The following is a 17,119-nucleotide window of genomic DNA, read 5'->3' as shown; positions in this document are numbered from 1 at the left end:
GAATCCCCCCGGGACGGAATTTACCTGGGGCGGATGCAGTAGCAGCTCTGGCGGTGGCAGCAGCAGCTCCGGCTGATCTCCCGGCTGGCCGCAGCTGGGTTGCTGCAGCCGCCATTTGCGTTCTTGCAGCCGTGATAGGCTACATAAGCATTTACATAGCCTATCACAGCAAAGAGCAGGGGCGCAAATGGCGTAGCGGCCGCCATTTGCGTCCCTGTGGAAGCTGTGATAGGCTACGTAAGTATTTTCGTAGCATATCACGGCAGAACTAACAGAACGCAAATGGCTACGGTGGCCGCCATTTGCGTTCCCTTTTTTTGCCATGTGATAGGCTACATAAATATTTACGTAGCCTATCACGGCAAAAAAGAAAAGGGAACGCAAATGGCGGCCGCCATAGCCACCGCCATTTGTGTTCGCTGTTTTTGTTTTTGTTTTTTGCCATGATAGGCTATGTAAATATTTACATAGCCTATCACGGCAAAATACAGGGACGCAAATGGCGGTGGCTATGGCCTCTGCCATTTGCATCCCTGCAGGCTGCCCAGCGGCTAGATGTCCGGCTGCGGGCGGCCCTGGCTGGCGGCTCCGAGGAATCTCCGCGGAGCGGAGCCGGCCAGAGAGAATTTCAGGGGGAGGGACGGAGCGCCTCCCCCCCACCGCAAATGTCACCCTTCGAAAAGGTAAGTGACTTTCGTACATCCCTAGCTAGCAGTCATTCCTAACTAGTCATACGAAAACATGTTTAGAGCTGGCAAATTGCCAACATTGGATACTGCCTATTGTTTCTCTGCTGCATCTCTTTCACTGGCTACTATCACATGCTGGCGTGTAGAGGAAATGGCAGGCATCCATGTAGTAAATATCTATCCCATATAAAGCATTCTTGGTGCCCTCCTACAGCTACAACTCCCATCAGTCCTACCCAGCACAACCAATTGTTAGGGAAGATGGGAGTTGTAATCCAAAACATCTGGAGACCACCAGGCTAGTGAAGGCAGATCTATTTATTTTTCTTACTGGCTCTGTTCCAGTGCCTTTACCAGCAGCTGGACGCATAAAAATGATCTACATGAAACATTGGTTGTTATGAAGTGATGGGGAAAGCTTTGGACACAGCAGCAGGTCCAATAACGCCATGAGAGGATATTTGTCAATGTATGCAGTTCGGGACTAAACCTAAATTTGCATGAATTGAACTGCTTTGGGTCTGGATCCAAGGCCGCAGAGGTGGAAATTCACAGCAGGTTCAGAGTGTTCGGTTTACTGTGTGCCGAGACAAATTGCTTAGCAACTAGTAATGTTGAACTGCACCATTTGTTCTTTCATTTTTTCCCCTGTTGAACTTGAAAGCTGAGCTAGTGATAGCTTGGCTGAGTCAAGTCCGTGAGAGGGCCCCAGGAACTGTAAAGGTTGCACTGACAGAAAATTCCTCCAGATATGGATGTTCCCATGTACCACATGGATGTACCACTGTGATAATTGCCCCACGCCCACCACTGTCCCCTCTTAATATGGTGACCAGATGCCATGGAGGACAAGGTTCTTGTACCTTTAATATTTGTGCATAAAGGGGGGGGGGATTTCAGTTTTCCATTCAAGGAATTCTAGCTTTTCATGCAGCTGGTGAGCAAAGCTGCACTGCACCTGCTGAAATTCATTCTACATTCTACATTCTATCAGCCTTCCCCAGCCTGGTGCTGTCCAGATGCACTGGACTGCAACTCCTTGTCATTCTGTGGCTGAGCCAGCCTGACCATTCCCAGCCCATGGCCATGTTGGCAGGAAATGAAGGGTGTTACAATCCAACACATTTGGAGGGCACCAGGTTGGGAAAGGCTGCAATATATAGTGCAATAGATAAGTAATGACAAGGCAGAAGGCATTTGACTTTTCTTTTTCTTTTTCTTTAGTTTGTTGCCCAACCAAACTGCCAACAGCTCCTTGCCTCTCGCTGGTATGATGAGTTCCCAGGCTGGAGGAGGCGCCACTGGGCCGTGAAGATGTTGACTTGTGTCGTCATTGGATTCCTTTTCCCTGTCTTCTCGCTCTGCTACCTGATAGCTCCCAAGAGCCCTCTGGGGCTGTTCATCAGGAAACCATTCATCAAATTTATCTGCCATACTGCATCCTACTTGACTTTCTTGTTCCTTCTGCTACTCGCCTCTCAACACATCGACAGGTCTGATCTGAACATGCAGGGGCCTCCACCAACCATCGTCGAGTGGATGATATTACCGTGGGTCCTGGGTAAATGTATTCGTAAAGCAAATACAGTTGAATTGTAGAACTCTTCAATAATTGCCTAGCATCCTTCCAAAAGAAATGTGAAGCAGAGCATTGGAACAGATAGGAATTTTCCTTCTAAACTAGTTCAATGAACCATCTATAATCCATCTAGGACAGGGGTAGGGAATAATTTTTGGCCTGATGGCTGAATTGGCTCCAGGCTGGGACATAAGGTGCCGCATGGCAGCAGCAGGTAGGACCACCACCCAAAGTGGGTGATGCCACTGCTGGCATGTTCCCCTCACCCATTTTCACACCCAGAGAGGCACACCCCATTCACACACGTGCACCTTCCTCTCTCTCATGCCCTATTAATACAAATTCACACACACACACACACTCTTCCCAGCCCCAGCTAAGGTGGAAGCCCCAGTGCTGAGATAGGCTCTCTTTCTCAGCACTGAGAAGAGAAAAGGGTTTATCTCTGATTTGCAGCAGTTCAGAGAAAAACACTTTCCTCTCCCTCAGTGCTGGGGCAAGGGCAAGGGCGCATCTCCTTTTCCGTAGTGGGGGGGCGGCACTTTCTCTGCCCAGTAGAAATGCCTCGCCCCCACCCCTGAGCAGGACTATCTCCCATCTGCTGCAGATTGGAGATCAGACTTTCTCAGCAGGAAAAAGGGCTGATCTTTACCCAGTTATTGTTTAGAGAAGAGACCTTTCGTGTGGGGAGAGGGATGGGACCTCTCAGAGAGGCAAGTCTTGGGGAAGATGTTCGCAGGCCAGATGGGGAACTCGTGGAGGCCAAAGGTTCCCCATCCCTTATCTAGGATAATAGTAGATAATTCAAATTGAGGTTATTTTTTTAAAGGGAGGAGGAAAGTAAACAAGCAGCTTTTCCCCCTTAAGACATGATGGTAAATAATCTAATATGTTACAGTTACAGCAACTGTCCAAAATATGGTGAATGTCAATATGTGAATGCTGATAATCACAGGTACATTTTGTGAGTGTACAAAAACTCAAGAGACACAGCCCTGATTGTTGACAGTCACCTAAATGAGATTCTCAGCACTCACCTCTGTATGTTCACGAAGTGGACATATGGTGACGTACATCACTGAGGGCTAACGTTTGCAAAATTCATCTGGGGTTGTCAAAGATTCACATGTGAATGAATACCAGCATCTGTCAATTTCTGTGAATTTATATTTTAGGGCTGTATTCATTTTGCCCTGGTTTTGAAGGTTGCCCCCAAGATTAGGCACACTGGGGGGCAAGGGGAGTCAAAATATAGGTGACCATTTTGGAGGGCATGGAGGCTGAAGTGGTTTCTCCAGTTCAGGGCAGTGGCTGTTATTTTTCTTTTAAAAACTTTTAAAATGCCACTACCTGTGAGGGTGGCAGCCTGGGGGACGTTTTCTCCTCTGTCCCCTGCCCCCCCCCATTAAAAATTAAAGCTACAGCAGCTTTCATCATGTTCCCCACTCCCAGCAGGTCAAGGCTTACTGAAACTGGGGAAATGTGGCAGCAGCCGGAGGTCTAGCTCCATCAGCCACAGCTTTTAATTTTAAACATTGGAGATGGTGTGAGTGTGACAGGTTCTTAAAAATCCATAAGAAAAAATTGGTTAACAAGAAACTCAACCTTCCCTATAGGGAAAAACATACAATGTATCATCTTGCTTTATTGCCAGCAATAAATTACTTAACAAAGTTCAGCAATGATTCTTCCAGCATTGTAAGTTATGTTGTTTGACCTTTATAGAAAACTATCAGTCTGAATGAGAATCCATACCTATAGGCCATGTCCTCCCACTGAAGAGAAGCAGGGACAGCAATAAGTTTACAAGCCCTCTGCTTTGGGGAGAGAGCAGCTAAGAACTACATAGCTAACTGATTTCTTGTCAATCCTGATTTTTGTCAGAATGTATCTTGAACCAATTCCTTGAGACTGTCACCACACACACTTGGTTGATGAGCAATGAATTGCCATTGGCAAATACTCTGCAGGAAGGAAAGAAAGAATCTAAGTCCGGTTAAAGGTCTGGTCCATTTTTTATTTGCTAAGTAACACATATTCATATAATTCTTCACTTTTATTTTGTGTGTTCTGCAGAAGCAACATTTTTCCAAGTCTGTGATAGAATTATTTTAAACAGTGAAGATTGTATGTTATAGTCATGCAGTAAAATGTTATGAGAAAATTGTCTCAGTAGGAGCATAGGAACAAATTTGTAATCAGCCTAACTGTTGAGTCCAATTAAAAAGAGTTGACCTTTAAAAAGATAATAGCTGCCACTTGACAACTAGGGTTGCTCTTAAACATCCTGACACATCTGAAAACATACTTAACAATGTAGTCACAAATAGCAGTTACTTATACTCAGAGTAACACAACCATCCAAGAGTAACCAAGTTCTGACTGGAAAGATAATTGTCTATTCTTCTTATGTTATTTCATATGTCCCTGTCTACACTGCAAACTTAAATTGGTTTCAGAGCCGCTTAACTGTCATAGTTTCCTCCAAGAATCTTGGGAACTGTAGATTGATGAGAGTGCTGAGATTCTCTGTTAGAGAACCCAGTCCCATCACAGAACTACAGTTCCCAGGATTTCCCGAAGACAGCTGCCCCATTCAGGCATTTAGGAATTGTGTATGCTGCTAAATGTGTGCAGAGGGGGACCCTGCCCCCTCCTTGCAGGGTTCCATTGCTCGCTACATGGGAAGGGTGACTCTGTGGATGGACAGGCTGTCCATGCTATTTAGACTGCTGGAAAATCTCTGTCAGGCCCTAGGGATTTTTTGCACCCTGGCAGAGACGGAAAGAAGTTTCAGCAAGCTAGCACTCATCATGGGGCAAGAATGGTCAAGCCACCTAGCTACTGTGTCTACTGAATGTGAATGTGCAAGGGAAATTGACTTCGGAAAGATAATGAATGATTTTGCAGTTAAAATAAAGCTTTAAAGTTAACAGGTCTATTTATATAATGTTTGCAGCCATGTTGTTCCATTAGAATAATAAGGGGGGAAATCAAAATATCAACAGGATACCTTTATGAGGAGTTAGATCCAGCCAAGACATTATAAAATAGCAAGCCTAGTAGGATTCTTCTTCAGGAGGAATCATGTTATGTTAAAGCAAAATAGCAAAAGGGGGAGGGGTGTTTTGGGGCGTGATAGAAAAGCCCAGTATGGGCCGTGGTGCCCTTTCAGAATTAAAATAGAAATTTTAAAAAAAGAAAAAAAGAAATAGGTTGCATGTATGGGACAGGATGGATTTATTTTATGTATGTGGGAGGGGGACTATGTTACAAGTTTGTACTGCCCCCCCCATGCAAAATCATCTGGCAATACTTTATATCATGGTTGGCCCCTTCCCTTGCTTATATGTGTGGGTATTCTATTCTGGCATTCCCAATTGTTGGAGTGGAATTTGCTGTTGGCTGGTTGTATCTGGGGTCCTGAGGCAGAGTTCTTGTTAGGATTACCTAAGGAGGTAGTGGGATCTCTCAGTTATGCTTAGGGATGTCAGAGAATTCCGCCACGGATCTCAGTGAGGCCGAATGCCAGTGCATTCGGCCCCCCGAACTCCGTGGCGGAACGGCCTGCCCCCCCGCAGATCACCCCCAGGACGAGACTTACCTGGGGCGGATCTTCCGGGCGGCAGTGGCTTCGGCGGCGGCGGCTGGTCTTCCGACCGGCTGCCACCACCACCATTTGCAGTCTTGTTTGTTTGTGTGGATTTTTTTACAAGACGTGATAGGCTACGTAAAGATTTACGTAGCCTATCATGGCTGGGTAAAAAAAAAAAAATACGTACGCAAATGGCGGTGGCTACGGCCGCCGCCATTTGCGTTCCTTATTTTTGGCTGTCTTAGTCTACGTAAATATTTACGTAGACTATGACAGCGAAAATAAAGAGGAACGCAAATAGCATAGCGGGTGCTATTTGCGTCCCTTTTTGATTCGCCGTTTTAGCCTACGTAAATATTTACATAGACTAAGACGGCCAAAAATAAGGAACGCAAATGGCGGCGGCCATAGCCGCCATTTGCGTACGCGGGGGGGGTGTTTTACCAAGAGCCCTCCACGGCTGGAAATCCAGCTGCGGACGGCTCTGGCCTGGGCCTGGACGGCTGCTCCGCAGAGCTGCTGCGGAGCACAGCCGGCCATGGAGGATTTCGGGAGGGAGGAACGGATCACCTCCCCCCCCACCATCAACATAATCCACGGAAAGGTAAGTGACTTTCGTACATCCCTAGTTATGCTGTATGTTAGTGGCTGTCAAAAGTCATGAAAGACTTTTTCCAAGCAATAAATTTCAATTGAAGTGAATGAATTTCTCTGTCAAGTGCCATTCAGATAGCAAGTAAGCCGCACCCTTAGAGAAAAGAAAGAGTTGCCATTCACTGACGCGAAATTTTAGGTAGTGCTGTTTAAAGTGATTCCATAGCAGAAAATAAAAGTTTTAAAGGCAGCTATACATTCAGGCCAGAAGTCACAGCCAGTTGACTACAGAATAATCCTGCTGACCTCTGCGCCGTTAGGCTGCAGTGGGACTGGAGAGCATGCAGTGGTGAGCAGAAGAGCAGCCACAGTTGCTGTAGCTCCTGTGCGCTTCAGCCAACCCCACCCCGGAGAACGTCCTGTGGAGTGTGCCCCCGGGCATTAACGGGAACATGAACCAAACATGAAAAGATACTGGTAGATAAGGCTGAAATAACAGTAGTACTTGTTGTCGCTGTTGAATTTAAACATGCTTAAAATGTCTCCTTTTTATATTTGCAGGGTTTATCTGGGGTGAAATTAAACAAATGTGGGATGGCGGCCTACAGGATTATATTCATGACTGGTGGAACTTGATGGATTTTGTAATGAACTCATTATACCTGGCAACAATATCTTTGAAAATTGTTGCATTTTCAAAGGTAATTCACACACACACACACATACACACACTCATATGGTTAATATATTAGATATGTAAGATTTACTTCGTACATGATTCTGTTATTACGCCTTCATTCTCTTTATGTTGACTTTTTTTGTTGTTGGTTAATATCTGTCATTGCAGTGAGCAGTAACTTAGGGATAAGAGATTTTCCTAAGCAAAAGTTGTAGACTTATTGGGGAAAAACTCTCTTCCAAATTAGAGTTTTGGAAGAGATTTAGGGCACAAAGCCCACACACCTTCCAACTAACCCTTTTTGGCTTGGGCAGCTCCAATTTTCTGTGTTCTGTCCTGGGGAAAGACATATTCTACCAATGCCCTGGATTCTCATCACTTTTTATTTAAAAAATTGCAAAAATAAACAAGCAAAACAAAAAAGAGCTTCACAATAATAACAAAATAGTTTTTAAAAAATATACTATCTGATATAATTCTTTTCAGAATTTGTAAAACATTAATCAATTTGTTAATCCCATCTAACAATTTTAATAGCAAACAATATGCCTAATTTAAACTATATTCCATTGACATTATTTTTCAAAACTCAGAAAAAGTAACTTTCTAAAAATAAAAATCAGGTAATCATTTTGCACTCGTTAATAAATGGGTCCAATTTATTTTGACATTGTCCTGTCACTGTCTTTTTTCTTTTGTTCTCATGTAATGTGTTAATTTAGTCATAAGAACAAAATCCCACGTTTTTTCCTTCCATTCACTTATTGTAGATATAATTAATGATCCCCATTTTTTGGCATATGACTTTATAGGAAACTAGTTCTTCATGTTCCTGATATACAAAACTATCCATATAGTTTAACTACAAAAATACTAGATCAATGGGATTTCATATCCTAAAAACTTTGTCATTAAAGGTGCAGTCTTATGGGTTACACTCCCGATAGACAGAGGGCTCTGAATTCAGAGCCCTCTGCCTCTCCTATGCCCGCAGGCAAGAGCCAGGAAGGATTAGAGGAGGACAGACGTAATTTTGCCTTGGTTGCTCCATTTAAAAGGTGGGTGGGGAGGAGACTAGAGAGGCCATAGAATACCCCAGCCCCTGCCCTGCCCTCTCAGCCCACCAGCATACACCATTTTCTCCCTGTCTGGCTTCTCTTGCAAGGTTGGAGTCCACAATCAGGTCTCCTCTTCTGTGTTTGTAGCTCTGTCCCACCAGTTTACTGAGCTGGGGAGAAGATAGCCATGGACCCTCCTCCTCCTCTCCAGCAGGGCCTCAAGCTCAGCCACCTGTGTTACAGGTTGGTTACCCAAGTTATGAGAATACTACAACCATGGAGGGTTTTTTCCCCATTCAGTCCTCTTCTTATCTCAGAACAGGCAATCGTCATTGATGAGTCTCATCATCTTCATTCATACTAACTAGGCCATGCCTAAGAGGCCACCATAGGGCTCCCCAGGGACTTGTGCAAGGAGTGCCCTGTTTTCATCTGTGAAACGTTGCACAGTATGAGCCCTTGGCATTTTCAGCATGTTTAATATATTGGTACTGTAAAGCAAAGCTGTGTTCATAACTTGGGTAACCAACCTGTAAAACAGGCAGCTGATCTTGAGGCCCTGCTGGACAGGAAGATGAGGGTCTGTGGCTGTCTTCTCCCCAGCTCAGTAAATTGGTAGAAAACGCATCCCTGGGGAGAGGAGGGGAAGAGAGGGAGGCTACATACTTAACAATAGTGTGTAATGAAGATTGTTACTGATGCGTACTATGGACTGGACCCACAGTATACTTGATTATCATTTCAGATGCATTGATTGACAATGGACACTGTCCCATTAACACAGAATTTCTTGAATGAAAAAAGAGGGTAGAGAGAATGTCTGACTGCATATGAGAGAGGTTGCATATGAGTCACAAACCAATTTGTCATATACAAATCTCCCCTCCTGCTGTTTTGGTCCCAACACAGCAGCTGAATATTAGAGGTGGTTCCAGATTTTCCCTAGAATCAAATTGGGTGGCAAATCTGAAAGTTCCTCCTACCTCTGTTTAGAGTTTTGACTAGCATGTCGTAGGTATGAGTTGGGAAAGGTTTGCGGATCCCTTGGCTGCTGCCAGTTCTTGCTAAAGTGAAATTCCAGCGTGAATTTCGAGATTCCTTCTCAGGTAAACGTCTCAGGAATTTTGAGGGAAGCCAAAGAGCGTCTTTAAAACTGACGAAAATTTTCCATGCCTTCTCACTCATTCGTACTTACAGGGGAGTGGACTTTGTGAACCTTCCATCTTCCTCTCACAACATGCTTTTGTCTCAGTACTTGCAGAGACTTCACTAATGACTACATTACTGCAATGTGTTTCCAGCTGTCTTTCATTTGTTTCTTTTGCTGCTTAGCATGATGGACGCCCTGTATTATTGCGTTCAGTAGTCTTGTGCAGAATGGCCTGTTATCCAGCAGTGACTGGAAAATAAGTAATTGTATTAGCTAGATGCAAAGCAACAGACTCCTTCATCTGGTCGCACAAACCATTCAGTGCATTTTTTATTGTCCACTTACTATTCATTTTGAACTGCAATTAACTTGAAAAAATAATAATCCCTTCACTTTCCAGATACTTCCATTCTGTAATCAGAGTCTAAGATGACTGTGCCTGAAATAACAGACATGTATTTCCATTCCTATTCTTATTGTTGTTGTTGTTGTTGTTGCTGCTGCTGCTGCTGCTGCTGGCTGGCTTCATTATCTTAACTTGACATTCCAGTCAAGTTTTGGTTTTGGCCTTTATCTTCATTTTCGTGCCTGATACAAATAAACACGGGTTCAATTTTGTAACAAATACAATACAAGAAGCTTCAGATAACTAGTACCACTGAATTTATTTGGAGCTGCTTTAGACTTGTAACTGATTCTCTAGTAAGCTATCCTAGGTCTCCTTGGCTCTCAACATACCTGATGATGCTGTTCTTTGTTGTCAACATTTGTTAATCCCAAATGTTCTGGAATCCTGGGGTAGACAGTAGGCAGAACTACATGTCCCACCTCCAGTTTGTGTCTACATGACTTGCAGACCCATGTTTCTCTTGCAAACATTTGCCTGGAAACTGGACTGGAGGGGATTCTTGGAAGGAAAAAGTGACAGACAAGGGAAAGGTTTATGCATCCTCTTCCTGCCTGCTGCCTCTCCTCACCCTCGCAGCTCCACTTTGCCAAGGAGAGGCAGCACTCAGTCTCTCTACAGACATGCAGGGATACAGACATTTCATGCAGAGTTGCAAACGAAACATGTAGTTCTACTGTATACATATTAGAAATGGTTCTCTAATTACATAGCTTTAACATGAGGGATACCACAAATATAAGTGATTTTCCATTCCCCAGTTGACCACATCATATTTGCATATATAGATAAATGCCTTGAATAGGTAGCAGGTGTGTACGTTTTATTGTCAGATCTAGTACCCATTCCCACTGGAGCTATAACCTACAATTCTGTGAACATTTCACTTTTTATATATTATTTCACCCAACAACCAAAATTTAGTTGGAGCAGCCATTCACTGATTGAATGGATACACTTTACGTGAAAGAAAGCGGTATATGGCAAAAATAGAGTCATTGTTGCCTGGTTTACTATCTCATGACAGTTTTTGTCCTTTCTCTAGACACGAATGCCAAGTTCACGTGACCTTTCTCAGCTCCATAAATGAGTGTCAGGGCCATGCACTCCTCCTTCAGCCCTTTCCTCTTCTGCTCGCATACTGGTTTTGGCTTATTATCCTGGTTTGTTAACTGACATTAAGCCAGATTTCCCAGTTGGGACATGGGGCTTCATACAAGCGTGGAGTGATGTAATGAAGCTGGTGCACAAGGGGAGGAGGAGAAGGGCAAGGGAGGGCTGCTGTTGTCTTTGCAATGTAAGCCATGTTTTATGGAGCAAGGAAAGATAATCTGAGCCTGGTCAATGTGTCCTGTGAATAATACAGAGAGTTGAAGAACAAGCATCTCATTGGTGTTCTCCCATCTCCAAGGGGCCTTGTTTACAATAGACCACCTGCAGGAACTGAGGCAGGGGGAAAGGCAGTTGCTTTGTCACCTGAGCAATGATGAAAAGCTTTACAGTATTCAGGGTCTCCAAGTCATGGTTAGTCTCAATGAGTAGGCGAATGTGATGTCCTGCCTTTTGTAAACAACGAAAGTGGGATGAAAAAAAGTTTTGTCAAGTTGCCCAAGAAAAGAAATCTATTTAGTAGAAGAGAGTTCAGTTTAATGAGATCATGCCATTCACATTCCTATATTCTGCCTTCTTCGACACATAGTATTCTGTACTTCATGGATATCTATCTTCACTTCCCCCTCCCTTTTTTCTCTTTTGCCCAAGAGGTGAGGAGAAATATTAATGCTCTGTGTATTCCCAGTGCTTGTCTGTGTGTTTTTGCTGTGAGTAACTATATGAACTTTTATTTCATACTCATTTCTGGTCATTATCCTATATGATCTTTCTCCTTTGAAGTTTATATGTTTACTTAGCCATCTGCCCATTCCTTATTTCTGTCTCTAGTTTCATTCTTTATTGAGTAAATTAATCCAATGCAATAATTTATGCTGGAAATCTACAATAAAGTAAGCACAGTAGAATTCTTTGTATTTGGACTGGGTGGGGTGGATTAAATTTCACCTTCATGTAACTGTTGAACTTAGAGAGATTATGTACAATAATGTCAAGAAATGACTGCAAAATAAAGTTTATGGTAATAATTGAAAACAAAAACTTTGCATATCAGAATGAGAACACAAATGCCTATTGCTAAACACATCACCATTTGAAATTTTGCAAATTTCCAAACTGCATGTTCTTCAGTGGGCAGCCATGAAAATTGTTGTTTGTGGGTTTTATGACTGTAAACCGTCCCCAGGACATTTGTCAGCTGGGCAGTCTATAAATGTATAAATAAATAATACAGATTTTATTTTTATTTTTGCTGTAACTGTGTGATGGCTCCACAGTCCATCCAGGATTACATTTCCAACAGCAGCCAAGCAGAGGCCTCCAAAAAGCTCATAAGCAGGTTATGAAGTTGATGGGCGTTCCCTTTGTTTGTCCTTAGCTATAGTCGGAGCTATACTGCTTCTTGACTTGGATGTTCCATTTAGCTGTCATGGCAAATAAGCAATGAATGTACCTAACCCTTATTAATCTAAACCAGTGGCCATTACTATACCTGGTGGCAATGAATTTCATAAATTGATTCATTAATTAATAATTTCTTAAAATATTTCCACCATCTTGTTCCAAAGGATCTTAGGAAGGCTGTTATGCATTACGTGTGGAGTACTTTCTTCTATCTGCTCTGCATGTACTGCCAAGCCAATCGATTTCATTGAATTATTTTATAATATGTAAGTTTTGCTATGCATGCCCTTGTGGAGAAAGGCCTGACAATGAAGCATCTGTCTCTTCAAAACTCCAGTATAACTTCTCCATTTCCTAGCAATCCATTTGTCATGGCATCCTCCATGCATACAGGCTAAGATCCCCCCAGTATACAAGAAGTATATTGGAAATAGGGATGTCAGAGTATTCCGCCATGGATCTCAGTGAAGCCGAATGCCAGTGCATTCAGTCCCCCGAAATCCGTGGCGGAACGAAGCCCCCCCACCCCCCGCGCCCCGCGAAAGGCGCACGAAACGGGACACTTACCAGGTGCCGTTTGTGCTGCTCTGCGAATGGCGGCCATGTCTGTGGCTGCCATTGGCTTCATCACTATAGCCGTGATAGGCTACGTAAATACTTATGTAGCCTATCACGGCTAACGCAGGGACGCCATTTGCATCCCTGTGGAAGCCGTGATAGGCTGCGTAAGTATTTACGTAGCCTATCACGGCAAAAAAAGGGGAATGCAAATGGTGGCCGCCATAGCCACCTCCATTTGTGTTCACTGTGGGTTTTTTGCCATGATAGGCTACATATATAGCCTATCACAGCAAAATACAGGGACGCAAATGGCGGCGGCTACGGCAGCTGCCGTTTGCATCCCTGCAGGCTGCCCAGTGGCCGGATGTCCAGCTGCGGGCGGCCCTGGCCGGCGGCTCCATGGAATCTCCACGGAGCAGAGCCGGCCTGAGAGAATTTTGGGGGGAGGGATGGAGCACCTCCCCCCCACCACGAATGTCACCCTTTGAAAAGGTAAGTGAGTTTCATACATCCCTAATTGGAAATCTCTCACAGTTCTTACCTTTTATTTCCACCCTTACGGGTTGTTGAAAGGTGCCAGTGGGCCATCTCCCTCTGTGTTTGCGTTGGATATGCCATGACCTAAGTGTTAAAACTCTCCCCTAGAGGTGTGTCCACACCCCATGCATGACATCTTCCCTGTTTCCAGATGTTTAAAAATTAAAATTATTCCCTGTGAAATTTGTCATGTACTCAACATCACGGGTGATGCTTGCTCCTCATAAGTAAGTCTAAGAATCCTCTTTAAGATTGTCTAGCTTAGGTTATTTAGTGAGTAAATGGTTTGGGGCAGTATCCAGTGGTGTCATTCTGCCTACTGATTTTTTTTGTTTTGCAAGTGGTGGTGCATTATGCTTGCACAAGCAGTTACACAACTGCTTGCACAACTGATTGTGCAACCACTTGTGCAGCCGCACTTGCACCAACATAACTTTAGTTGGATTTTCCTCTTGTGTATAGTTGGGAAACTAGTTTCCGCTAGCGCAACATGATTTGCAGTAGCGGAATGACACAGTTGCATACTACCCCTTGTTTCTTTTTTATGGTACCTATTTTCCCTTTCTTCCCTTATAACTCCATCCCTGATTTAGTAAAGCTCCTTAATTTGGAGCTTACAGGTTGACTTTGTCTTTCTGACAACTCAAGGATCTTTCCCGTGTGTCGGACTGTACTTCTATGCTACATACCTTGACCAAGGGGAAGCCACAGGAAAACAGACTTAACTCTCTCAGTGCTGACTGGGGAGTTAGCTGGTGGTTGCCCCCTCCAGGTTCAGAGTTAACCTTTGTAATGCAAATCTTTTAGCTTCACAGTGAATTGGTAATGGTGGAAAATGTACATTGAAGTGTCACAGGCTGGCTGTGGCCTCGTGGCAGCTGGGCGTCTCCAGCCTCCTGTCATCAAAGAAGCCCCAGGTGTTTACACTTCATTGCAGGGGAGGTACTTCAACTCTTTGATTTTATTCATTGTTGAAACAGCTTTTTCAACTATCTGCCATCCTTTTTGAGATAGGGTACCCAGAACTGCACACAGGATTGGAATATATGACTCTTGGAGAATTGTGAAATAGCAAATGAAAGGAGCCAGAGCTAACCATTGCTCAGTGAAAGATGGCCTTGGAGGGTTGGGGTCTTACTGAAATCCATAAAAACAAATGTAATTGCAAGATAAAAATGGTCTTGGTATTAGGGGAAGAAACTCTGTTAAAGTTAACTCAACTCTTTTGTTTTCAGTACAGTGGGCTGCTCCCAAGACAGAGCTGGGATATGTGGCACCCAACACTGGTGGCCGAGGCACTGTTTGCTATTGCAAACATTTTTAGTTCTCTGCGCCTGATCTCATTATTCACTGCAAATTCTCACCTGGGACCACTGCAGATCTCTCTTGGAAGAATGTTACTGGACATTTTAAAGTTTCTGTTCATCTACTGTCTTGTGCTCCTAGCGTTTGCAAATGGACTTAACCAGCTATATTTCTATTATGAAACAACTGAACCCAATCGCTGCAAAGGGATTCGGTGTGAAAATCAAAACAACGCATTTTCAACGTAAGTGAGCAGGTCCTTTTGGATAGATAGATATCTCTCAGTATTTTTTTAATATTGCACAATATTCTGTTTACTTGTATATTGATTTCTTGCTAGAGAATTGTCTGGAGAACTGAAATAATTTTAAGGAATGTGACCTACAAGAAGTCAACTTACTAATGCTAAAAGTCACAGTCAAATAATGATGTGACAACAATAATAACATGAACTGAGCTACATCAGAAGCATCTGGCAGCTAAGATTATATAGGTCATCCTCTGGATAATACAAATGTTCTAAAATGTCATGATGCATTGTGTAGGTGATGAATGAAGGTGCCTTTGGACACAACAGTGTCGCAGAGGAACAGGGAGTGGATGTTCTCTGTTCATGGAATTGCTGCAGCTCAGCTACCATTCATCCCATCAGTGGATTGCTGTACACGTGCTTTTGAATGAAGGGAGGATGAATATACATTGCTTTGCTGGATTTTACTAATGAAGGAAAGGGCTCAGTGGATAGAGCATATCCTCTGCATACAAAAGATCCCATGTTCAATCTTTGGCCTGTCCAGGTAGCACTGGGAAAGATTCTGCTCTGGAGTATAAACCCACCGTCTCATTTTCCTGGCAGAGCTGTTTATGTCAAAGAGCCTAGGGATGTACAAAAATCACTTACCTTTTTGCAGCTTGGATTCGCAGTGGGGGGAAGGCGCTTCATCCCTCCCGCCAGAATCCTTCCTGGGCTGGCTCTGCTCCGCGGCGGCTCCGTGGAGCCACTGGCCAGGGCCGTCCACAGCCGGAGTTCCAGCCACGGATGGGCTGCTGTGGACGCAAATGGTGGCCACCATAGCAGCCACCATTTGTGTCCTGCGAAGCTGCCATGAAAGGCTACGTAAGTATTTACGTAGCCTATCACGGCAAGCCAAAAAAAAAACAGCGTACGCAAATGGCGGCAGCTATGGCGGCCGCCATTTGCGTTCCCTGTTTTTAGCCGTTTTAGCCTACGTAAATATTTATTACGGCGAAAAAAAGGGGAACGTAAATAGCGCCCACTACGCTATTTGCATTCCCCTTTTTTTCGCCGTAATAGCCTACGTAAATATTTACGTAGGCGAAAACGGCTAAAAATAGGGAATGCAAATGGCGGCTGCCATAGCCGCCACCATTTGCGTACGCTTTTGGGGGGGGCTTGCTGTGATAGGCCACGTAAATACTTACGTAGCCTATCACGGCCTCCGCAGGGACGCAAAAGGCATCCCTGCATTAGCCGTGATAGGCTACGTATTTATGTAGCCTATCACGGCTATGATGAAGAAGCGAATGGCCGCAGGGTGGCCGCCATTCGCAAGTCAGCGTGGACGGCAGCAGGTAAGTGCTCGTTTCGCGTGCCTTTCGTGGGTTGGGGGGGCGGGGGCTTCGTTCAAACTTCCTTCGAATTTCAGGGCGCCAAATGCACTGGCATTCAGCCTCACCGGGATCCGTGGCAGAATTCTCTGACATCCCTAAAAGAGCCTTACACTGAAAGCTAGAAATGACAGAAGGACGACTTCTATCGTTTTACATTTTTATGTGGTGGTTCTTTAATAGAAATGAACCACAGGCAGCAAGTTTTACAGTCTCAAAGAATAACATGTGAATTAGTTCTGTCACAAAAAGCTGACTTCATAACATAATTTGTTTGACTGAAGTCTCTGCTATTTCAGCTGGCCTCAAAATTAAAGTCTAAAGCAGTTTTCAGAAGTGATGCTCAAGTCTGTTGTTGCATATACTGGCTAGAAAGTTGCATATACTGGCTAGAAAGTATTCTAAATTTTAAATGGATTCTCTTTCATATGCTCTAGTGCAACTGCAACATTCAGAAATGATACATTCCAGATGAAGAGGCTTCCTATTAGCACTATTTGTGAAAATACCCTACTTTTATATTCTTCAGCCTTGCCTTTGCCTCAAACACTTGAGTGGGGAAGAAAGAAAGCAGATCCAGTGATGTGTACTTCTGTAGCTCTCTGGACATTTTACACATATAAACATGACATTTTCTATTCCTTGTTGAGCTCTCAAGTATTTCATAAAGACTGCTATAAGTTTAAGCCTCAAATTCTATCCCCACATATGACTTCGTAAACTGGAGGTGGGCAGACCTCAGGCATGTGGAATCTAATTTGCTTTTTTACTAGTACCTCAAGATCTACCAACCAGAGCCTGGAGCAAAAGACATACACTTAAA

At 43.8% G+C, this 17,119-nt stretch overlaps 1 protein-coding gene across 1 annotated transcript in view; it reads left to right on the top strand.

Moving 5' to 3' along the window:
* The window catches only part of TRPC4 (transient receptor potential cation channel subfamily C member 4), a 193,204-nt gene that overhangs the window by 147,548 nt on the left and 28,537 nt on the right, over positions 1–17,119 (top strand). The window contains exons 4-6 of the mRNA XM_084835473.1: positions 1,914–2,250; positions 7,019–7,158; positions 14,598–14,911. Of these exons, the coding sequence (XP_084691599.1) occupies positions 1,914–2,250; positions 7,019–7,158; positions 14,598–14,911 (791 nt within the window). The remainder of the gene's footprint in view (positions 1–1,913; positions 2,251–7,018; positions 7,159–14,597; positions 14,912–17,119) is intronic.

Source organism: Heloderma suspectum, chromosome 2 (assembly GCF_057233095.1).
Source record: "Heloderma suspectum isolate Gila_16-S chromosome 2, 16-S_ref, whole genome shotgun sequence".
Taxonomy (NCBI): Eukaryota; Metazoa; Chordata; class Lepidosauria; order Squamata; family Helodermatidae; genus Heloderma; species Heloderma suspectum.
This window is presented reverse-complemented; position numbering and strand designations above follow the sequence as displayed.